At 44.2% G+C, this 25,001-nt stretch overlaps 1 protein-coding gene across 1 annotated transcript in view; it reads left to right on the top strand.

The window, feature by feature from the left end:
* Positions 1 to 23,273, top strand: part of TCAF1 (TRPM8 channel associated factor 1) — a 36,468-nt gene extending 13,195 nt beyond the window's left edge. The window contains exons 3-9 of the mRNA XM_068973445.1: positions 10,255 to 11,249; positions 11,497 to 11,594; positions 12,827 to 13,040; positions 13,352 to 13,591; positions 15,079 to 15,416; positions 17,177 to 17,427; positions 19,824 to 23,273. Of these exons, the coding sequence (XP_068829546.1) occupies positions 10,255 to 11,249; positions 11,497 to 11,594; positions 12,827 to 13,040; positions 13,352 to 13,591; positions 15,079 to 15,416; positions 17,177 to 17,427; positions 19,824 to 19,833 (2,146 nt within the window). The 3' untranslated portion in view covers positions 19,834 to 23,273. The remainder of the gene's footprint in view (positions 1 to 10,254; positions 11,250 to 11,496; positions 11,595 to 12,826; positions 13,041 to 13,351; positions 13,592 to 15,078; positions 15,417 to 17,176; positions 17,428 to 19,823) is intronic.
* The last annotated feature ends 1,728 nt before the right edge of the window (positions 23,274 to 25,001 follow it).

Raw genomic sequence — 25,001 nt, 5'->3', positions numbered from 1 at the left:
TTCTCCAGAGGATCTTCCTGACCCAGGGATCGAACCTAGGCCTCCTGCGTTGCAGGCAGATTCTTTACCATTTGAGCTACAGGGAAAACCTAGTAAAATGTATATATTGCTGAATCTCAGGGTTGGCATGACTGACCCAGGAAGGTCATAGGTCAAGGTCATAGGTCATTTGCTTGCAAATGAAATGTAAGGAAAAGGAAAACAAACAAAGTCTAGAGAGCTTTTGGAAAGGTTTTGAAATATCCAGCCAGATGGTATTAGGATGGAAGTAAGAGCTAGAGAATTCAAAAGCTGAGATACCAGAAAGGTGGCACAAGTCGTATGTGCTAATCTTTCATCTTAGAGATGATTTTATCTCTGGGAGCAAAAGACATGATGATGGAGAATGAAGGAGGCAGGTGATGGATTCATGGAAAGTTCTTCGAGGGCATCACCCAACCTGTTCCATTCACACTGTCCTCCAGTACCTCATACAGTGTTGAACATGGTCAGTAGGTGCTTAGTAAACACGTATTAGATGGCTGATTGCATGGATGGAGAAAGAGATGAGAAGCAGGAGTAGTCCGAGCAGTGGAAAAACCACATCAGGCCATGCCTTATATTGTACATGGAAACTCTCAACATCCTTGCAGCAAAAAGCATAGGTATTTCTGATGGTTGCAGAGCAAGGTGAGGTCGGACTGGGTGAGGAGGGCACACCAGGGTTAGTACAGAGACTTTGGGGAAGAGCTGTGGCCTCTCCTTGGCATGGCACTCCTGGAATACCCCACAGCTCCATACTCACATGTGCAGTGAGAAAAGAGTTATTCAGAGACAAAGAGATTGATCAGGTTGATCAAACTTCTGCTTACAAAGATCTCCATTCTAAGGAACAGCAAGGTAAAACCTGAGCCTAATTCCATTAACAACATAATCCCCTTTAGTTGAGTTAGTTTCCTTAAAAGATGTTTTTCTCTATCAAAATCATACTTGTTTTTTCTTTGGTTATGCCTGTGTCTCTCTGAATCTGAAATTGTTTCCTTTTTGGTTAAATCATGTGTGTGTGTGCATGGAAGTGGACCTGCACATTTCAAACCTGTGTTGTTCAAAGGCCAGCTGTATTTTTGGATTATGATTATTCTTCATGGCATACTCTTTTAAACTACTTTTTCAATATTGCTGGATCCCTTACTTTCTAATTTTTATTTTAAAATTATTAAATCATAAACCGACAATGTAACTCTTGATCTCTGCACATTCATTCATAATTTTACACCCTTGTCATCTTAATATACATGCTGTTTTGAATTCTGCTCATCCACATTTTTCATTCTGTGTAATTATTAAAATTATAGAAAGATTACATTTTATGTAATCTTTAAAAATATGAAAAATAATTATATATTATTACATTCTGTTTAATCTTTAAAATTGGCATTTATGTGAATGCCAACATATACCTCATTTATTTAATCATTTGGTTTCTATTGAAGATTTGGATCTTTCTTCAGTCATCTTGTAATTATGTAATACTGTATTACATATCGTCAGTTCATTTTAGAAGTATCAGACAACACTAGACACCATCATGCTTCTATTAGAATTCAGTAATGGAGGTTATTTCCATCACTGGCCATCAAGTTCACATTGAAAGTCCCTGAGGATTTAGTTGCTCTGCCCAAATATCTCTTTATTTATTTTTAAACCCACATTTGAACATGCAAGTGTGAATTAAGATAGCTTTGACTTTATTACTTGCACATTTCTTACTAAATTACATTCGAAATAAGATCTTGAGATAAACTTTCTAAGAGTAAACTGCCCACAGGTCTTATCAAAATGAATCAAATTTTCAAAAGAAGAAATTACTACTTTTATGATCATAAAAATAAAACTCTAAGTGACAAAACTAGATGACCCACTTTTAGCCTGGTAAGAACACCCACAGATGTCAGGACCCAAGCCTCAGAGTCACTGCCCTTACTTCTGCCTGGAAAGCACCATGGTCTTCTTGTAGGGTACTAGCAGGAGGAGAAAGGGACGACAGGGGATCAGATGGTGGGATGGCATCACCAACTCGATGGACATGAGTTTGAAGAGGTTCCAGGAGTTGGTGATGGACAGGGAAGCCTGGCATGCTGTAGTCTGTGGGGTTGCAAAGAGTTGGGCACTACTGAGCGACTACACTGGACTGAAGCCACCATGTTGCCTGTATGACCACACCACCGGGACTCTGTTTGCTGAACAATGTCTGCTTTTCCTTCCGCTTATCCTCACTGGCCTCCACTGTACCTCCAGTTCTGAAGGCAATGGCTGTTGTTTTTTGTGTGCAGAGCCACCTTCTTTCTATTACGCATTCACTCGAACAAATACTGGATCCACTGTCATAAACACAGCCTCATTTCAAGACTCAGGATTCTAGTAAGAGATTTCATATCTACTGGGAAAAGCACCATTTTAGTGGAGGCCAGCCTTCAGTTCAGTTCAGTTCAGTCACTCAGTCGTATGCGACTCTTTGCGACCCTGTGAACCATGGCACGCCAGGCTTCTCTGTCCATCACCAACTCCCAGAGTTCACCCAAACTCACGTCAATCGAGCCAGTGATGCCATCCAGCCATCTCATGCTCTGTCGTCCCCTTCTCCTCCTGCCCCCAATCCCTCCCAGCATCAGGGTCTTTTCAAATGAGTCAGCTCTTCGCATCAGGTGGCCAAAGTATTGGAGTTTCAGCTTCAACATCAGTCCTTCCAATGAACACCCAGGACTGATCTCCTTTAGGATGAACTGGTTGGATCTCCTTGCAGTCCAAGGGACTCTCAAGAGTCTTCTCCAACACCACAGTTCAAAAGCATCAATTCATTGGTGCTTAGCTTTCCTTATAGTCCAACTCTCACATCCATACATGACCACTGGAAAAACCATAGCCTTGACTAGACGGACCTTTGTTGGCAAAGGAATATCTCTGCTTTTTAATATGCTGTCTAGGTTGGTCATAACTTTCCTTTCAAGGACTAAGCATCTTTTAATTTCATGGCTGCAATCACCATCTGCAGTGATTTTGGAGCCCCCCAAAATAAAATCAGCCACTGTTTCCACTGTTTCCCCATCTATTTGCCATGACGTGATGGGACCAGATGCCATGATCTTACTTTTCTGAATGTTGAGCTTTAAGCCAACTTTTTCAATCTCCTCTTTCACTTTCATCAAGAGGCTCTTTAGTTCTTCTTCACTTTCTGCCATAAGGGTGGTGTCATCTGCATATGTGAGGTTAATAAGTTCCTACATAATGTCTGTTGCTTGCTCTAAAACCTTGAGCAACAGGTAAGCCTCATCTTTAAAGTAGGATTAATAATGGCTACCTTTAAGGGTGGTTGTAAGAATTCAGTGAATTAAGAAACATGTTCAAAGTACCTAAAACACTTTAATTGTTTTGACATCAGTCTTCATGCTATGGTATATAAGCATATGAGGTCATGAATATCGTTTCCAACCATTGAGATATACCTGGCATCCATAGTTATGCTGCTTTGCCCCAAGTCGTGTGTTCTGCTCCAGTTGTATAAGCTATTGATATTTTAACTGATACTTTTCCTATTTCCTCCATCAAACTGAGGCAGCAGCAGCAGGACCAGCTGCCATGTTTTATCCTCTTTATGCATTTAACCAAGCAAGGACTAGACACGGAATTGGCTTTACCAATAAAGAGACTTGATGCTGATTAAACATATCATTAGATAATCAGTCTAAGGGAGGTTCCAGGAGACTCAACCACAATAGTTTGCTCTATTTTTTGGATAAGAAGGCCCTTGTCCCATTTTAACACAAATCTCGGGCTTCTGTTAGAGTTCTTATTCTGTGTTTGTTCATTCATCCATTCATTTAGGCCAGCATTTTTGTTGAGTATATGCTGTAATCTCAGGCATTATTTCTTATTTTAAGAAAATGATTTCCAAAGATCTGAGAATCAGAAGTGCAGAAACATCTCCAATAACCAGGCTTGGAGGAAATACAAAAAACAAGTACCTGTTGTAGGAAGAGGGCTGTGATATCTAGGTTCAGTAGAACTCAGAAACCTGAGGTTGCAGCTAGCAACTACACACCGTGACCTTGCGTGTGCTTTCCACTCTCTTTCTCCCTTTAAATGGGAAGTACTTGAGTATAATAGAAGGTCCTTGTCCTCATTTTAGCTATTACTCCATTGAGAATGGTTTTCAGTCTTCAGTGATCTGTGTATATTCACAGTCATCAGAGATGCAGAGAAAAGAATGTGGAACAACAGTCATGCTTTGAAATGTCCACATGCTCCAAATTCCATGGCTTGAAAACACTCCTGTGAAACCTGAATTGGCAGACATTAGAAATTGATGCCATATATAGATAATCTCCATTTCATTTTGAAAGATAGTCCAGGAATATTATATATAAAACAGTCTTTTGAATTCCAGATTAAGAAGATTTCAGAATTTTGAAAATTGACTATCTACGTGAAACAAGTAACCTGCCAAATTACTGAAGATAATCAACATGAATATGACTCCCCAAGTAGTTCTGAAAACAACTGAACTCAGGCCTCCTGCATTGCAGACAGAGAAAATATCTGAACAGATATTAATAAATTTGTTTGTAACAAGGATCCACAAGTCCTTGGAAGTCATTGCTAGGATAGATAGAACGCTAACTGCCAACATTAAGTCAGGGTCATGACCCAGCGCGGTGGGGTGAACATACATACCTACCAAACCCTGCACTTCTGACTACATTCCTAGCCATTTATAATAAAATTGCATTAACTGGTTCTCACAAAACTGGAAGTTTTTAGAGAGTGAATTCAAGCAGGAAGATGTGCCACTTTGGAGAAGAAATTGCTAAATCACAATTCAGTTTTCTTTTCCTTTTTATAAACATTTTCCCTTCTGCAATTTCAAAATAAATGCTTACTGGGAAAAAGGGAAATAGTCCCAAAGGATGCAAAGTAAAAAGTGAAAGAACTTCGTCCCCCCGCTCTGCCTTCTATTGATTCTTCTGCCCAGAGATAATCACTGCTTACAGTTTGCTCTGTGTCTTTTTTGATACTAACTCTATATGAACTCTTTCAGAAATAAGAGGAGAGGAAAGTTTTTGTAATTTGACTTATTAAGCCAGTATCTCTTTGATACTGAAGCCAAAGAAAGACATTGCAAGACTAGAAAACACAGAACAATATCCCTCATGAACATAGATGCAAAAATTCTTAATAAAATATAATAAATAGATTACAAATGTAAAAAGGATAATACATCATGACAAATAAGGCTTATTCTAGGAATGCTTGGCTGGTTTAACATTCATATATCAAATTAACTCACAGTTTAATTATTTTCTTAATGCAAAATAAATGAGAAACATCATATAATTCAATAGTTGCACACAGACAGAAAAAAGAACTGAAAAAATTCAATATCAAATCATGATAAAATTTCCACAAAGCAGAAATAAAGGGAAACTGCTCAGTATGATGAGTCCTCTTTGAAAAGCCGATAGCCAAGAGCATACTTTCTGGTGAAATACCCTGAGATTGAGAACAAGGCCAGGAAGGATATATTTATATAACATTGTACTTAAGTTTCTAGCCAGTGCAGTAAGGCAAGTAAAAAGGCATAGAGATTAAATGTAAGAAGCACACCTATGTTTGCTTGCAGAAAACATGGTTTTCTATGTAAAATATTCTTAAAACTCTGCAAAAAAAAAAAAGCCACTGTAATAATTGAGTTTAGCAAGGTTTCAGTATACAAAGTCAATATACAAAAATAAATTATATTTTTATATAGTAGTAATTGGTCAATGAAATTAAAAATACAATACCCTGTTAAGACAGGGTCCCAAATCATGAAATACTAGCAAATAAATTTAACAAAATGTGTCACACAACATGTATGCTGAAAACCACAAAACATCACTGGGAGAAATTAAATAAAACCTAAAGAAATAGTGAAATACACCATGTTGATGGATCAGAACCCTCAGTATTTTTAAGATGTCAGTTTTGCCCAAATTATCTATAGATTCAGTGCAGTCCCAACCAAAGTTCAAACTGGCTCTAAACTTCAATGCAAATGAAAGTAACTAACATAATTTCCAGATTTACTGGAAAGCTAAAGTGATCAAAACACTGTATAATAGTTGTCAATCTTCTGTAATCACCTCTGACTCGAGGTCATAATTAGAATGCTCTCGTCACACCTAGATAGTAGAAGAACAGGGAAACCTGGCATGCTGCAGTCCATGGGGTCACTAAGAGCTGGACACGACTAAACAATGATCAACAAAGATAATGAAAGATTCCACTCTTAATTTCTTTCAGTGCATGTGTGGTCTCATTTGTAAAATTTATATCTCTGATACATTCGAACATGTTTCTATGTATTTGGGTGATGTATAGGTCCAGTTCATCTTTTCCCAGTAATATAAAATGCCACTTTTTATTATACATTAATACCCATGTTTACCATGTTGCCTTTAATTTTTTAACAAATGTACATTTTTCTGAGTTGAGAATTAACTTGTTTTTATAATCTACCTTTTCACTCAAAACAAGAATTCCATTTCTCCCCTCCTGACATTTTTCTGTGCTCACTCCTTACTACCCAAGTTGTTTTGAAATCATCTGCTTTTCTGGTTGTAATCTGGTTTTGCCTTAGCTTTGTTTCTTTGTTCACTTTGTTTTTAATATTGTGGCTCCTATTCATTTAGAATGATTTCTTGCCAATCACGTCAAATACCACAGGAACTTTATCAGCAGTTTTTCAGCATTAGTTATACGATACATTGGCACTTTCTGCCCACCGCTGCTTCGTGTAGACAATCTCTTCCTATATTGTATTCATTTTTGTTTTTCTAGACCCACAGCATAACCTCAAGTAACTTCTCTGGAAAACTTTAGTGCGTGGTGAATTTCAGTAATCCTTTTGACACTTTCAGTATTCCCTAGGCGGTGAAGAGTGTTGCTGCAGCTATGTATCATACAGAATATTTTCATTGCACTGAAATACTATTTTTAGGGCACTGATTCCACTTTTTTCTTTGTAGATAATTTGGTTTTTGCTTTTCTTTGTACTTTGAAGCTCATAAACTTGCTATGAACTGACCAGACCTTCTCTATTTCATTTATACTGATTTGCATTCATATAATCAGTTCAGTTCAGTCGCTCAGTCATGTCCAACTCTTTGCAACCCCATGGACTGCAGCACGCCAGGCTTCCCTGTCCATCACCAACTCCCAGAGCCTTCTCAAACTCATGTCCATCGAGTCAATAAGGTCATTTCATTCTAAAAACTCAGATCTTTTTTTCAGCACAAAGAAGTTTTCATCAAATTAAATGTTTATTTCTTCTTTGTTCTTTGCTTTTAGAACTTCTTGCTAGCCATTAGTCTTCTTATCTATCCTTCATTTTCTATTAATGAATCACTTCACTCAACCTGCCTGTTGGTTTATTCATAGCTTTCAGCTACATCAATACTTATTTTTCTGCCCTTGTATTAAATAGGATTGTCTGTTTGGCAGTTATATTTTTATTCTGATTATTAACTTTTTATAGCAGCCTGTCTCTTTTTTTTTTCCTGCAGAGAGATAATGTATCTCAAAACTCTCCAGTGATATACAATATTTATTTAGGACCTTCTCCAGTAATCACTTATTTTGGAGGGAGTTGGTTTTCCCTTTGTTTAGTTTGGTGCTTATATTTCATGCTATTAATTTTCATCAAATATTTTTGATTTCTGTTTAAGTGTTAAATGGCATTGAATTTCTAGATTGGTCATTCTTGGTTAGTGAAGTACATTTTCTCAGGACAGATGATAACCCCTGTTGTATTTGTTTTCTTGATCTTCTCTTTCACTTATGTACAGTTCCAGATTCTTCTTTTCTCTTAGGTTTCTGATCAGTCTGATTTCATCTGGTTTATCTTTCCTGTTAATTCCTCCTGTCCCAGTTTGCTGACTGCACCCTTCTTGAAATCTAGTACTATCATGGTTTGATTCTTTTTTATGTAACTTTTGTTTCATTTCAGAACAGAGGGGGACAGGAAAAGTCAAAATCCACTTCAGGTTTTTCTAATGAGACAATCATGTATCGTCCCCTGCACATAAGTCGTGGCTGTTGGAAATAACAGACAAAACTCTGACGATGTCCCAGCCTCATCGGTGAGCAGGACCTCACCTAGGGTCCTGCTGGTGAAGCCCTGCTATTGACACAGTGTCTGGGTCTGAACTTGGCACATTCAGTGTTTCTCATTTTGTTGTAACAGGCTAGTGTATAAACCTGAATGCCAGTGCAGATCACCTTTTCACTGACTACACTTGTAAGACAGTTAATTGCTTGAAATTTATGAGCAGAACTCATTATAAGAACTAAAACATTTAAAAAAAAAGAACTAAAACATTTTTTACTTAATTTTGTATGTATAATCTTTGTATATGTTTAATTTGCTGATTTTATTATATATATTATTAACATATATATTAATGTTAATTGGGTTTCCCTGGTGGGTTAGATGATAAGAATCCTCCTGCAGTGTGGAAGACCTGGGCTCAATCCCCAGGCTGGGAAGATCCCCTGGAGGAGGGCATGGCAACCCACTCCAGTATTCGTGCCTGGAGAATCCCCATGGACAGAGGACCCTGGCGGGCTACAGTGCATGGAGTCACAAAGAGTCAGACCCAACTGAGTGACTAAGCACAAATTATTACCAATTATATGCAATAATAATTTTATTAATAGACAATATTATATACAATATAATACAATTATACATTGTATTATATATATTTTGTATATTGTAGATTATATATGCAAATATATACAATGCAAATATTTATTACAATAATGATATTATTATTTATATATAATAAAATCAGCAAATTAAAGATATACTAAGATGTTGCTGGAGAAATACAAATGTCACAAAAAATAGACCACCCTGGCTGCTCTATAAAGAAAGAATGACTTCTTTCTTTAGGCAAATGATCACTAGAAGCAATATTGTAATCACAAGGTTGTCTGGTGATTTTGGACTCAGAGCAAAAACAGCTGGATGAGTGGTTTTAATGCTAGTGCTTCAAGGAGCTGGGGAGCCATCTTGTAGGGTGATGCCTTTATCTTCAGGAAAGAGGACTGCTAAGAGGACTGTAGTTTCCCCATCAGTTAATTACAGCTCTGCCAACCACAGAGAGCACAACACAAATACTACAAACATACCGTTACCTGACTCCCCTTTTTCAGTGTTTCCTTATAGCTGCCTCTGACCATACAGTCACACAATCAGTGAGAGGGGCTTAACCAGCTCTGGGATCTCAAGCTTATAGAGATCACTCTACCTCATTCCCTTCATAATCCCACTATCTGAGGCTGAATCCCCATTTTGGGGTTATAGGTGTCCTAAAGCTATATAGGAGTTTGTTATCCTTAGATAGAAACAGTTGAGGCTTCCCCAGTGGCTCAGCAGGTAAAGAATCTGCCTGCAATGCAGGAGATGCGGGTTCAATCCCTGGGTCAGAAACATCCCCTGGAGGAGGAAACGGCAACCCACTCCAGTATTCTTGCCTGGAGAATCCCATGGACAGAGGAGCCTAGTGGGCTCCATCCAAAGGGTTGCAAAGAGTCAAACACAGCTGAGCATGCACACACACAGAGACGGAAACAGTTGGTGATGAGAAAAGCCTTACAGCATGGATCTGTATCACGCCTATTGGGCCAGAAATGAATGTATGGAATTCTGGGTGTAGACAGTCCGTCCTCTTGGGTTCAAGTAACAGGAGGGTCTCACAAGAGTTGAGGCCACTCAGCTCCCTGCCCCACCTTTTGGGATAATAGTGGTTCTTCACTCGAGCCACTAACTCCCTCAGCTCTCTGTTCGCTTTATTTGCAGAAAGTTAGTGGCATGAAATTATAAACAAGCCCCCTTAGCAGAATGAAACCATGATTTCTCCTTCAGTTCTTTATATAGTGCTTAAAAGGCTGAACACTTAAATCCAGACTATTTAAGATACAGTATTGAGTAAACCCAGCAGGACTTCTTTCAAGATTTCCTTTGGAGGGTTAATACACAGAGAATGATAAAGCAGGATCAATGTCAAGGTCCTTTGTCTTCCCTCCAACAAGTCTACACACCCAGTGAGCTCAGGTCTGTCTGTCCTTATTCTCTCGTAAGAGCTAAAGATGATATTCGTAAGTCTGCCGCTTGCTACATGCTGGGTTTTGTGCTGAGCGCTTTGTAACAAAGAACACACGTGTCTTTTGCAGTTGTGAGGATGATCTCTCCGAGGACAGAGATGAGCTCCTGCATGGGATTTCCGAGCTGGACATCACCAATTCGGACTGTTTCCCATCCCAGCTGCTGGTGCATGGGGCTTTAGCCTTTCCCCTGGGGCTAGATTCCTACCACGGCTGTGTCATAGCGGCTGCCCGCTATGGCCGGGGCCGGGTGGTCGTGACCGGCCACAAGGTCCTGTTCACCGTGGGTAAACTGGGCCCGTTCTTGCTCAACGCCGTCCGCTGGCTAGACGCGGGCCGCAGAGGCAAGATCGTGGTGCAGACGGAACTGAGGACTCTGAGTGGGCTGCTCGCCGTGGGGGGCATAGACACCAGCATTGAGCCCAATCTGACCAGCGACGCCAGTGTCTATTGCTTTGAGCCCGTGAGTGATGCAGGAGTCAAGGAGCTGCAGGAGTTTGTAGCCGAGGGCGGGGGCCTGTTTGTCGGAGCCCAGGCCTGGTGGTGGGCCTTCAAGAACCCAGGCGTGTCCCCTTTGGCGCGGTTCCCAGGAAACCTACTCCTCAACCCCTTTGGCATTAGCATCACCAGCCAAAGCCTCAACCCGGGGCCCTTTCGTACTCCCAAGGCGGGGATAAGGACCTACCACTTCCGCTCCACCCTGGCTGAGTTCCAGGTTATCATGGGCAGGAAGAGAGGGAACGTGGAGAAGGGCTGGTTGGCCAAGCTGGGTCCTGACGGCGCGGCTTTTCTGCAAATCCCCGCCGAGGAGATCCCCGCCTACATGTCGGTGCACCGGCTCCTAAGGAAGCTGCTGAGTCGCTATCGGCTCCCGGTGGCGACCCGTGAGAACCCGGTCATCAACGACTGCTGCCGGGGTGCCATGCTGTCCCTGGCCACGGGGCTGGCTCACTCGGGAAGCGACCTCTCTCTGTTAGTCCCCGAAATTGAAGACATGTACAGCAGCCCCTATCTGCGCCCCTTGGAATCTCCCATCACCGTGGAAGTCAACTGCAACAACCCAGGTGAGGAAGAAGGGGTGGATGGGAGCCCAGCGGGTGGGAATGTGGGGGGATGACATCCGCAGCTCAGCTGAGGTCTGGTCGCCTCCGGGGCCATCTCCAACCTCTGCCTTGCAAATCTCAATGAGGACGAGGTTGGGGTTTTAGGGAATGCTTGGAAGATGAGAGCCAGGGCGGCAGGGAGGCAGAGCTCCTGGAGATGGAATTGTGTCCGGTAGGATAACGCCTGCTCTTCCCTGACTCTTGGCAGGCACCAGGTACTGCTGGATGAGTACCGGGCTCTACATACCCGGAAGGCAAATTATTGAGGTCTCCCTGCCTGAATCAGCCGCCTCTGCTGACCTGAAGGTAAGGCATGCCCCATCTCCCCACCTAACACAGAAGCCAGGTGCTCCTGCTTTCATAGTCGGCATCTGATTCAATCCTCCTACACACCCTACGGGCAATGTTGTTGTTTAGTCGCTCAGTCCTGTCCGACTCTTTGCGACCCCCTGGACTGTAGCCCACCAGGCACTTCTGTCCTTGGAATTTTCCAGGAAAGATGAATGGGTTGCATTTTCCTCTCCAGTTGGCAATACGGGGCATGTACTTCTGCCTCTTTAGCTGCTTAGGATGAAACAGCTGAGGGGCAGAACATCTAACTGATTGATTTAAATGTATGAATTTGATACATTTCAGAGCCCCAGGGCTCAACCCTGACCAACTTCTGGCTCAAGTGTTGTGCTTTTAGCTTAAATGTCATAGGTGGGGAGAAGAAAGATACCAGATGGATGGTACCCTAGAATCCAGTGGCATCCAGTAAATCTCAGTTCACATTTCATCCCGTGTACATCTCCCACGGAAGCATAAGGTGCTACACACTCAGGCTTCTTCCCTGTGACGTCACACACTTTCTCTGTCACTTTCTCACACACACACACAGCCTATTTGCAAAATTCAGATACCATCCTGCTCTGTCCCCCTTGGGGTCATTGTGATGGTTAGCATCTATTTTGTGCCTGTATGTATCCTGGAACTTGTTTAGCATAAACCCTGGAAAACAGTCCCAGGCCGCCCGAGGACAGGGGTCACTCCACTGGCCCAGGAACAGGGGCCTTGGAGAACAGGAAGAGCTGAATCAATCCTTCACTGCATCAGCCGGTCACACTGCTTCCTCCTGGGCCTTCTCTCTGGTCAGAAGGCAGGATGCCCTCTGCTCATTCCCAAAGCCAGATTCGCCGCCAGGAAACAGGCAGCCTAGGATTCTCTGTTACAGAGACACCAAGGGACTCTGTCTGGGAGTGGCTCTCCCCGGAATTAGCATCTGCGTCACACCTGGTGCCCCTCCGGTCTGCGTCTTAGCAAGACCCTTCGAAGAGCTGTTTGACCCCTTGCGAGTAGATTTACAGAGTCTGTTCCAAACAACCTTGAGGGATGGTACAATTTCATCGGTTTTGAACACAGGGCTTACAAATAGTGGGATGCTTGGACTTACCTGGGGTTCCTGGACCCATGACCCTTCCTGTCCCCCTGTCCGGGCACTTTCCCCTTCTGGCCACACGTGCCCAGGGTCACACTCCTCGGGGATCTCTCTGCTCCAGATACAGATTGGCTGCCACACCGATGACCTGACCAGGGCCAGCAAGCTGTTCCGAGGCCCCCTGGTGATTAACCGCTGCTGCCTGGACAAGCCCACCAAGTCCATCACCTGCCTGTGGGGGGGCCTCCTGTACATCATCGTGCCTCAGAGCAGCAAGCTGGGCACCGTGCCTGTCACGGTTAAGGGAGCTGTGCATGCTCCCTACTACAAGCTCGGTGAGTGGGCGCCTTGGAACAAACCCCGAGGCGCAGGGAGAGCTGGGGGTGAGGAGGCCCTCTCGGGCTGCCTGGTGTAGGAAGAGAGAGAGGTTTGGACTGGCAGAGGGAAGGGAGGTCTGCTTCCTTAGATTTGAGGCCAAGGAGATAAAGACCAAACCACATCACATCCCTGGGACCTTTGTAGAAGGTTAGAGGGGTATGTGGTTATTGACAGCCTTGGTGTTCTCCTCCTGGGGGGATTCAGGTGGTATACGTTAATGGGAGGGACTTGGGAAAGAGAGTTTCAAGCCCTGTGGCCTGTCTTCCAGGGGAGACAACCCAGGAGGAGTGGAAGCGGCAGATCCAGGAGAACCCAGGTCCCTGGGGAGAGCTGGCCACGGACAACATCACCCTGACGGTGCCGACCGCGAACCTCCGCACGCTGGAGAACCCGGAGCCGCTGCTTCGCCTCTGGGACGAGGTGATGCAGGCCGTGGCCCGGCTGGGGGCCGAGCCCTTCCCGCTGCGTCTGCCTCAGAGGATCGTTGCCGACGTGCAGATCTCAGTTGGTGGGTGCCCGGGGCAAACCTCTGTGCATGCTGCCCACTCAGGGCCTTGCTTTATCAGGTGGCACTAGTGGGAAAGAACCAGCCCGCCAATGCAGGAGACGCAAGAGACACGAGTTTGATCCCTGGGTTGGGAAGATTCCCCTGGAGGAGGAAAAGGCAATCTGCTCCAATATTCTTACCTGGAAAATTCCATGGACAGAAGAGCCTGGTGGGCTACAGTCCACGGGGCCGCAAAGAGTAAGAACGTGACAGAAGTGACTTAGTGTATGCGATGTAATCCTTGCCATTTACATAGAAAGGCAAAAAATACATTAAAAAGGAGACTTGGCTGTCTCCCCCAGCAAAACATCAGAAACCACCTGAGTGTCCAACAGTTACAGGATGGTTAAACAATGTACTTTGAATGGACACTAGGAAGACATTTAAAGAGATATTTTGATGGCATAGGAAAATATGATGAGATTAGTTAGTAAAAGTCGCTCGGTTGTATTCAACTCTTTGTGACCCCATGGGCTGTAGCCTACCAGGCTCCTCTGTCCATGGGATTTTCCAGGCAAGAATACTGGAGTGGGTACCCTTTCCCTTCTCCAGGGGATCTTCCCAACCCAGGGATCGAACCCAGGTCTCCAGCATTGCAGGCGGATTCTTTACTGTCTGAGCCACCGGGGAAGCGTTATGCGACACATAAAAAGCAGGCCCTAGAACCATATGGACATGAGTCTGAGCAAACTCCGGGAGATGGTGAAGGACAGGGAAGCCTGGCATGCTGCAGCCCGTGGGGTCGCAGAGAGTGGGTCATGACTGAGTGACTGAAGGACAAGCAACTGTATGTACACAGTGTGTTACAATGTGTAACAGTTTTAGTCAGCATGGCAGGAGGTGCTATCCAGCAGTGGAACTGGCGTAGACAGTAAGGGCTGGGCTTTCACAGGCATTCGTCAGGGGACTTTAGGGAGTGGAGAGAGATAGCAGAGGGCCTCTTCCTGGGTCACAGGGGTTGGGAGAAAGCACTGAAAAAGGGCTATTTGCCAGTGGGTCAGGAGGCCTAAAAAATGAAGAGCGTGTGAAACTTAAAGAACCATGGAAATCCCCTCTGGACCCTAGTGTCCTTGGCATACTGAGAGGATCACTGTAAAGAAGTGCCAGCGTGGACAGCTCCATATGTAAATAATGAAAAGGGGAACCACTAGTGCTTAATTTTGAGGAAAAGAGGATAATGACAGGTCCACGTGGACAGAGCACTCTCAGAGAAACAGAAAAAAATTGAATAGTAACGTGAACAGTGATCCCAAACCTGCCTCAGTACCTATAGCTCGTCAGAGTGAGGACGAAAGCATTCTTACAGAATGAGAAGATGAGGAGAGAAGCCCGGAAGGGTCTGGGTTTGCCTTTCTGAGCATTCTGGCTGTTTGGGGAGACACAGTACAGAGAAGAATTGGTGGGTGGGGAACGCCCTGACCCTCTCCTCCCCCTCCTGCCCTTCCCAGGCTGGATGCACGCAGGCTACCCCATCATGTGCCACCTGGAGTCGGTGCAGGAGCTCATCAATGAGAAACTCATCAGAACCAAGGGTCTCTGGGGCCCCGTGCACGAGCTGGGCCGCAACCAGCAGCGGCAAGAGTGGGAGTTCCCCCCGCACACCACCGAGGCCACCTGCAACCTGTGGTGTGTCTACGTGCACGAGACGGTCCTGGGCATCCCTCGAGGACGAGCCAACATTGCTCTGTGGCCCCCGGTTCGGGAGAAGAGAGTCCGAATTTACCTGGGCAAGGGTCCCAATGTGAAAAACTGGAATGCCTGGACGGCCCTGGAGACGTACTTACAGGTACTGGGCCAGCATCGGTGGGGTGTGGTGGGAGCCCCACTAGGGGGACCCTGGGCAGACAGTATCATGGTGCCCGGGGGTCACCTCTCACTAATCTGCCCCTCACCCCCAGGCTGCGGGAGGCTCTGACAAAGTCCAGGGGTGAAGGTCCTAGTGGATGATACCCTCAGAACATCCCTTTGCACCACCTGAAAGCGGACGTAATTGCAGCAGCCCCACCATCCACCCTGGGATATTGAAGAGATTTATGAGAGTAGATAGAAAGCTCTGGGAGATAGTGAAGGCCAGGGAAGCCTGGCGTGCTGCAGTCCAGGGGGTCGCAAGAAGTCGGACACAAGTGAGCAACTGAACAATAACAGAAAGCGGTAAGAAAGGTTAAAAATGGTAGAGGCAAAGGTGATTCTACAAATATAGCCACTGTCACGGCTCTAAACCCAGACATACCTGAGACTGCAACCAAGCTGCTCTCTGGATAGCTCCGTGAAGCCAGCCACACTTCCGTGGGCACACATACACATGCCCAACGTGTGGGATAGGAGCTGTGGTTTTTCCCCTAGGTAACTGTCTTCTCATTATAACTCGTCTGTGCCTCAGTTTCCATGTTATAAGCAAGCCATGATTCCTCACTGGACTGGACGTGGGGGTGGCCCCTGCCTTTCAGTTATCACCCAGCACCCAGTTCCAGCCCCCCAGCCCTTGGATCCAGTCCCAGCTCACTATGGAGGGTTTTATCACCTTGGATCCTGGAACTCAGCGTCAGGCCAACTGCACCCTCTTCTGGTCCCTCCACCTGCTCGAGTTCTCACTGTTGATTCTCTCCACCACGAAAACGACAGGGAGGCTGCCAAGAGACTGCTATAACCCTGTGTTGGGACAGAACTTCCTCCTCGGTGATGTCGAGTTGAGCTTGGAACTGCTAATGTCCCTCTGAGTTCCCTGCCTGCTGCGGGTGGTTCCAATGGCACCAAGATGGCAGTCTTTTCCTAAAATTCTGCCTTACTCTTAACTCTAGAGACCTAAACTATAGATGGCTCAGCAGGTAAAGAATCCGCCTGCAGTGCAGGAGACACAGGAGATGTGGGTTTGCTCCTTGAATCGGCAAGATCCCCTGGAGAAGGAAATCGAAACTCCCTCCAAGTATTCTTGCCTGGCAAATCCCCTGGACAGAGGAGCCTGGCAGGCTACAGTCCACGGGGTCACAGAGAGTCGGACACAACTGAGCACAGGACACACACAGACTATATTTTGTCCTTTGCTTCTCCTGGACTCACTGTTTTTCCTAAAGACCATTTTGGTCACCTTGCAAATTGATAGAGACCTCCTGTTAGTGCAGATTATGTCGGGGTCGTGGTGGCAGTTCCCAGGTTGTGGGGTTTAACTTTACAACTGTGAAAGACAATGGATTTTTGCACTTCAGCCAATTTCAAATCTTCATGTAATATCCTATTACTACTTTCATAGTCTAGTGAGACAGATGAATGATGATGTTGGTAGTAAATCCTGATATTAATCAGTGCAGTTTTGACCACTGGACCGTCATTCATTGAGCGTCTGTTTTGTGTTGAGCCCTGTGCTGGCTCAGAGACCCTTCTCATCAGCAGCATATGAAAGTAGCTCACAAGGAGAGCAGGTGAAAGAGGAGAGGGTCAGTGCTAGGTATGAAGCTGAGGGTTAAGGGGTTAAAGGCATTCATTCATTCAGTGTTTGGTGGGTCTTTTGCCGATCAGATGTCTCAACCTGCTTGCTCCTTGTCTTTCCAGCTCCAGGAGGCCTTTGGGTGGGAGCCGTTCATCCGTCTCTTCACCGAGTACAGGAACCAGACCAACTTGCCCACAGACAACGTCGACAAGATGAATCTGTGGGTGAAAATGTTCTCCCACCAAGTGCAGAAGAATCTGGCTCCGTTCTTTGAGGCCTGGGCCTGGCCGATCCAGAAGGAAGTGGCAACCAGCCTGGCCTATCTGCCTGAATGGAAGGAAAATATAATGAAATTGTACCTCCTCACACAGATGTAAGGAGTGCCCAGCGAGGTGGCAGGTAGAGAGGTTTGGGGAGGTAGGCAGAGATGGGGATTCACTCCTCAACCTCTGTCTCTTAGTTCTAGCCTTGCCCTCTCAGCTCATTGCCCCTGGATCCTAGTAGCATCTCTGGGGGTGGGTTAAGAACATAAAGTGGAATCAGAAATCCTCAGGAACATGGCCTTCCATTTATGAGCTCATTCCTCTGCTCTCGGCTATCAGAGTCCCTCCTGACCCTGTGCTGGGCCAGGGCTGAGAGCTTTGGCCTCTGTTCCTATGGATCACTGTCACCCTGAGGACTCCCTGGGACTTGAATTTTTTTTTATCATTTTCCCCCAAACCTAACCATAGAACTCAATGGAAGCACTAATTGACCATGATATTCAGACAGCTCCCTGAGAACTCATGTATTTTGTGTCTTGGGTAGTTTTCCAAAAGCTTTGAGCCCATATAATCAGGGTTAGCCCTTGGGAAAGTCGTTTTATCTCTTAACTCCCGTTTCGTTGTGTGTAGGGTGAGGGTAAAGATCCCTGCCTCATGGGGTTGCAGGGTAGACCTAGACTGGTAACTCTGAGGAGGAGTGTGGACACCGGGCATGCACTCTAAGGGGTGGTTTTCTTTCATGCTGGTCCACATTCTCTGCCCACAGCCCAGGAGTTAAGGTCATCGTCTCTCACACTTGACCCCCTGCACCCAAGTCCTGGGTCTTTCATCAGTTACTTATATGACTTTGGGCAAGCTCCTCAACATCTCTGTGACTCAATTTCCTCTTTTACAAAGTGGGATCTATTTCATAGGACTGTTGTGAGGATTAAATTAGTACCTTTAAAAGTGACAGTACCTGGAAGTTAGTAGGTAGTGCTGAGAAAAATGCACGCGGCCACTGTTCGTATCGAATTAACTCCCATCAGTTTAGACCAGGGCTACACTTTGCGATGGCATTTTTACAGATGCAATGAATTGATCCTGTCCCACTGTACCTGCCACGCAGACTCTGAAAGGATTCTGGTACACTGCCCTGTGCTCTAAAGGCAGGCCTCTGTATTCATGGTGGGGTTTTTCAAAGCTGCTTGGGGTTCGGTCTCCTTCAATTTCATCTCTCCAGAACAATCTTTTCTTTGATTAAGCATGGAAATCACTTGAAAAGCCAGAACGAGACCATGAGGATGTTTGTGCTTAGCAAACAAGGAGCAGCCGGCTGTGAGGTGGTGTTTGTGTTTCCGTAGTGACACAGATTCCTATCACTGTTTGGCAGACAAAGTCTGTGCGCAAATAGAAATCTTTACTCTGGAATAAGATAACTGGATGTGGCTGACCCAGATTTTATTTAATTATAGTGCATTCAGAGATTTTCTTAACTTTTCTTCCAATCTTACTGAGAACCTCCAAATTCTTTGTAGTTTCAGCTAGAGTTGGGGCTTCAAGATAAAAGCTGTGTGCATCCAGCCAGTTTTCCTTCCTACATCTTTTGATTTAGTTGCTTTAAGACAGTTTTATTTGCTTTATTAGGAATTGGGTGGAAGCATAGAAACAGGATTTGACATAGACGGTATTTTTCTTTGGATTCTTTTGTTATGTCATTTCTCAGTACTAGAATTATTTTCCCTTCTCAAATATCTATCACATAGGTTCTTTAAACATGGATGCTGAATATTCATTCAGCACATAAAATAATTGCTATCAATTAATGGGCTGTTGTATATGTGCCAAGTACAGGTTGTTTCATTTAATCCTCACAGTAATCTTATGGAATGGAAACTTACAGCTCCCATTTTACAAATGTGTGAACTGAACTTTATGGAGATTGAGTAAATTGCCTAAGCCTTAATTGCGAGTCAGTGATAGATTTGAGATTTGAACCCAGGCATTCTGATTACAGGATGAGTGTTAGTAACTACAGTGCTTTGAACAAGCAAATAAATGAGGAAATGAAGCAGCAAATAGAAGGACCTTTATGTCCTTGCTTGCCAGCACTTTGGCTACGTGTACTTGCTTCCCAGTGGACAGTGCTGGGATGATCCCTTCAGTATCAGCCCGGTCATCGGGGTTCTGGGATCGATCGTCGGGTTTCAGTCCTCTCTAGGGCACCATGAAAGTGCTCTGCTAGCTTATTGGATTTTCAGTGACTGGCTATTGTGGTAAAGCATCTTGACTCCCAAGTGTCCCAGACCCTGCTATGTTCTCAGAAAGAAAATTAGATCCTCAGTCATTTAGAATTATTTTTATATGGATTCTTACCCTCTTTAATCCATTCTCAGCAGTATAGCCCCGGGGACCTTTTTACAAATGTCGAGTTGTCCATGTCACTGCCCTGTCTAAAAGCTTCCGGCGGGATTTTGAATTTAAGATGATGAACTGAACATGTAAGTTTACTTCCCTCCTTCCCCAGGCCCCACTGAAACTGAAGTCAAGAAACATAAAAGAGAATTGACTCATCTCAGCAAAGAAAACTGAAGGAATTTGGCTGTAAGTGAAGAAGATCTCAACACATTCCTGGAAGAGAGAAAGTGGAAGACACAATAATGAAAGAGTACAGCTCCTTGCAGGCAGAATATAAGCTGATCTGGACACATAACCCCAAAGAGACTTGGGTACCTGAAAAGTCTATTTACTCAAGAATTATGTCAGTGGTGAAATTGACCGCCCCCCCCCCCATTCTACCCCAACCTCTGTGCACAGAACACAGGCAACCTACCATTGGTTTCAAGTCTGTTGCCATTGTGGTGGTTCTGTTGGTGGTGTTTGTGTAAAGGAAACAAAAGAACTGCTTGAGGAGAGGTAGGAGTCGGTGCTCCAAAGTAAATTTCTCTTTTATGGAAATAAATGAGCCCCTAGCCTATTAGCTAATTCTCTGCTGACAGCCAGGATCCCTACTCAAGTAACCAAATGCTTTCAATCACAGAAAGACATCCTGCAGAAGCAGACTGACCACACAACTGCCAAGGGAGCCCCAGCAACTCCGTAAAACACTGTCATATTGATTCTTCAGTGAAAATGGTCGGCTAGGAATTCCCAGAGATTGAGCCCTAGGGGGAGTGGTTGGGGAAGGGACCAGGAAAGCAGCATGGATTCAAGAGATTTGAAAACTATAACAAATTCTGGGGGAAACAGAGTTAACATGGGAAAAATGACTTAAGATATCTGTATCTTTGGAGAGATGTGAGATGCATCTGTAAGGTTAAAAACAGGATGCTACAAAGGAAAAACCTTGAAAATAAGAACCCTCAAACTGAAATAAGGCTGCCAAAAATATTTAGTAGACAGACTCTAAGATAAAACTGAGGGAATCTTCTCAGATGTGGAGCGAAAGGAAACAAGAAATATAAAGAGAGGGAGGAGAAAAGACATAGACAATCAGTATCTTAACTATTAGGAGTGTCTAGAAGAGAGAACATAGAAAATGTTGTGAAGAAAAAAACAATTGAACAGAAATAACTAAGTCTCCAAATTGAGAACACCCCCATACAACCTGCATCTAGACACAATCTTGTGAAATTTTGGAATATTAAGGATGGAGCAAAGATATTGGAAGTGCCAAGAGAAAAGATAAAGTTAGGTCATCATGATTAGCTCAGCTAAAAGGGATGAGAAATAGATTGGGAGATTTCTCACCAGCAACACAGTGATATAGGCCAATAGAGGAATGTCTTCACATATGGAAAATCTCTGTACCCAAAATTCCATAGCAAGCCAAACAAAGGAAATTTTCTGACATGCAAGTTTTCAGAACATCTACCTTCTTTGCACTTGGAAAGGAAGTTCTCTCTCACCTGCTAAGGAAGTTCTGCAGCAAAATGAAGATGAAAATCAGGAAGGAGGAAGAAATGGAAACCAGAAGACAGTGAACCTCACCCAGGATGTCTCACTCCAGAGTGACCATTATCCAAAGGGAAGACGCATTCTAGAGTGACCGTTATCCAACAGGAAGACTCACTCCAGAGTGAACATTTTGCAACAGGAAGACTCACTCCAGAGTGACCGTCGTCCAACAGGAAGACTCATTCTAGAGTGACTGTCATCCAACAGGAAGACTCACTCCAGAGTGACCATCGTCCAACAGGAAGACTCACTCCAGAGTGACCGTCGTCCAACAGGAAGACTCACTCCAGAGTGACCATTGTCCAACAGGAAGACTCACTCCAGAGTGACCATTGTCCAACAGGAAGACTCACTCTGGAGTGACCATTATCCAACAGGAAGACTCACTCTAGAGTGACCGTTATCCAACAGGAAGACTCACTCCAGAGCGACCATTGTCCAACAGGAAGACTCACTCCAGAGCGACCATCGTCCAACAGGAAGACTCACTCCAGAGTGACCATTGTCGAATAGGAAGACTCACTCCAGAGTGACCGTCTTCCAACAGGAAGACTCATTCCAGAGTGACCACTATCCAACAGGAAGACTCACTCTAGAGTGACCGTCGTCCAACAGGAAGACTCACTCCAGAGTGACCGTCGTGCAACAGGAAGACTCACTCTAGAGTGACCACTATCCAATAGGAAGACTCACTCCAGAGTGACCATCATCCAACAGGAAGACTCACTCCAGAGTGACCATCATCGAATAGGAAGACTCACTCTAGAGTGACCACTATCCAACAGGAAGACTCACTCCAGAGTGACCGTCGTCCAACAGGAAGACTCACTCCAGAGTGACCGTCGTCCAACAGGAAGACTCACTCCAGAGTGACCGTCGTCCAACAGGAAGACTCACTCCAGAGTGACCATCGTCCAAGAGACCCATTTCAGATGAGAGTACATGGTCTCAGACTGTCTGATTCTATGCCATAGACATTATCCTTGAGAAGTTGGAATGTTTGAGAAATGGAAGAGATGCATTCTTTAACAAACACAAAGGAAAACAAAACAAAAACATGTTAAATTCAAGTCCAATTATGAGATAATGATAAAAATTACTCATGGACTGTAAGAAGAGACTGGATTTGTCATTGGCGGTAGGTATATTTCATTTCAAGTAACATAGGAATCATGACATTGGATATGTTTGGAAGAAAATATCCTAGCTTTTACATTGTTGTTGTTTAGTTGATAAGTCGTGTCCAACTCTTTGTGACCCCATGGGCTGTAGCCCCCCAAGCTCCTCTGTCCATGGGATTTCCCAGGCAAGAATATTGGAGTGGGTTTCCATTTCTTTCTCCAGGGGATCTTCCCAATTCTGGGATCAAACCCAGGTCTCCTGCATTGGCAGGCGGATTCTTTACTGCTGAGCCACCAACTCTCAGTAAACAGTATTTACAAAGCCAAAATAATGTAGATACTATTTATTGGTATTCAGTGCTCTGATCAGCCTATAAACAAAACATGAGAGGCCTAATCTTTTATCCAGAAATGAAACTGAAAGTAACCTATCTTATAAAGGGAAAAAGAAAGCAGAAAGAGTTTGAGAATTCATTGAGGGAAGAGTGGTGGAGAGAAGTGTAGAATTACTTGTCTATTCAAAATGGGGGTGGAAAGTCTACAGTTAATGGGACAAGGACTAAAGGATTAGTTACTGTTCAAAATTATAAATTAAACCAATAGAAGCATTAAAAGTGACATCTATCAAAAAATTGTGAAAGGATAGGCAGATGAAAAGTGGGAATAGTGTAAGTTAAATCCTTATCTTTTGTAATTGGGAATTATTAAAGATTGTCTGAAGTTAATAAGTCAAGAAATTATTGTTCAAACATATTATTTAATGTTAGGAAGTTAGTTAACAGAATATCTAAAACTAGAAATTGTTAAATGCATCACCTCTAGGGTATGGGACTAGTATTAAAAGGGTGGAGTGGGAAACTGTGTTTATCATTTTAAGTCCTTCTGTACTATTTAATTTTTTACCTTGTGCATGTATTACTTTGAGAAATTTTTAATAAACTCAAATAAAAATCCTTCCATGGCTACATATTGACTAAGATACAATCCAATCAAAACCCTTAAAACGGCTTTTAAGGCCCTCAAGTAACTGGATCCATCCAACATGTCCAGGCTCATCACATCTGCCCATCACTCTCTAGTTCTAACCACACTAAATACCCTCCAACTATTCAGACACACTTCCCCTTCCCTTGCTTCTACAGGAGTTCTACAGAAAACAAAGCCTGTCCCTGACTCACCATGTGTCTGCTGATTAGAAAGCGAAAGAAAGAAAGAAAGCAAAGTTGCTCAGTCGTGTCCAACTCTTTGCAACCCCATGGACGGTAGCCTACCAGGCTCCTCTGTCCATGGGATTTTCCAGGCAAGAGTACTGGAGTGGATTGCTATTTCCTTAGTACCTGTTAAGTGAATGAATGTTCGACAGGGTGTTCATGAAAGTCGCCAACAAGTGTTCCTTCTCAAGAAGGTACATGATGTTTGTCTCTTCATCTAGGAGCATTTCAAGACCCTGATGTAAGCTTTCCTGAACTATCATTTGATGGTTTTGATAAGTTTTAGTTGTATATGAGACCAGATGATATCAGAAGATTTCTATTCATCTGTCAGTCTCCTTGGCATGTTCTTTGCCTTGTTGCCTCAACATTACAATTGATTTTCAGCTGTTTTTTCTCTGTTCAGTTCAGTTCAGTTGCTCAGTCATGTCCGACTCTTTGCAACCCCATGGACTGCGGTATGCCAGGCTTCCCTGTCCATCACCAACTCCCAGAGCTTACTCAAACTCAGTTCCATTGAGTCGGTGATGCCATCCAACCATCTCATCTTCTTTTGTCCCCTTCTCCTCCTGCCTTCGATCTTTCCCAGCATCAAGGTATTTTCACATGAGTCAGCTCTTCGCATCAGGTGGCCAAAGTATTAGCTTTTAGCATCAGCATCGGTCTTTCGAATAAATATTCAGGACTGATCTCCTTTAGGATGGACTGGTTGGATCTCCTTGCAGTCCAAGTGACTCAAGAGTCTTCTCCAACACCACAGTTCAAAAGCATCAATTCTTTGGTATTCAGCTTTCTTTATAGTCCAACTCTTACATCCATACATGACTACTGGATCCCTGCAGCTGAGAGAAACAGTCGACCATCCAGTGGACACCTTTGGGCTCCCAAGTTCATGTCTACTGCTATGCCCAGTCTCTTGGTGGCTCTTCCTTCTTCATTGTTAACTTTCTTCTACTGTCTACCTTCCAAGGCCAACTGGAGCACTCTGATGAGTACTGACCTTACTGCCAGTCTTCAGCAGCTGCATGTATTGGAAATCCTTCTTATTCATATTTCCTCTTCATAATATCACTCTCTGATTTACCTAGTCACTAAACCAATGTCCCCACTCAAGGTCACAACCTCCCTAATGTACATACTTAACAGGCCAGAAAGTAATCAAATACTGCCCTGAGTGCGTGCTGTCCCTTCAGTCGTGTCCAACTCTTTGCAACCCTGTGGACTGTAGCCCACCAGGCTCCTCTGTCCATGGGATTTTCCAAGCACTGGAATGGGTAGCCATTTCCTCCTCCAGGAGATCTTCTCAACCCAGGGATCAAAGGTGAGTCTCCTGCATTAGCAGGCAGATTCTTTACCTTTGAGCCACTAGGGAAGCCCCATAATTCGAACAGAAGTTATCATACATTTACTACAGAA

The sequence above is a fragment of the Capricornis sumatraensis genome, chromosome 5, assembly GCF_032405125.1.
Source record: "Capricornis sumatraensis isolate serow.1 chromosome 5, serow.2, whole genome shotgun sequence".
Lineage (NCBI taxonomy): Eukaryota > Metazoa > Chordata > Mammalia > Artiodactyla > Bovidae > Capricornis > Capricornis sumatraensis.
The sequence above is the reverse complement of the archived record's forward strand: the minus strand, read 5'-3'. Positions and strand labels throughout refer to the sequence as shown.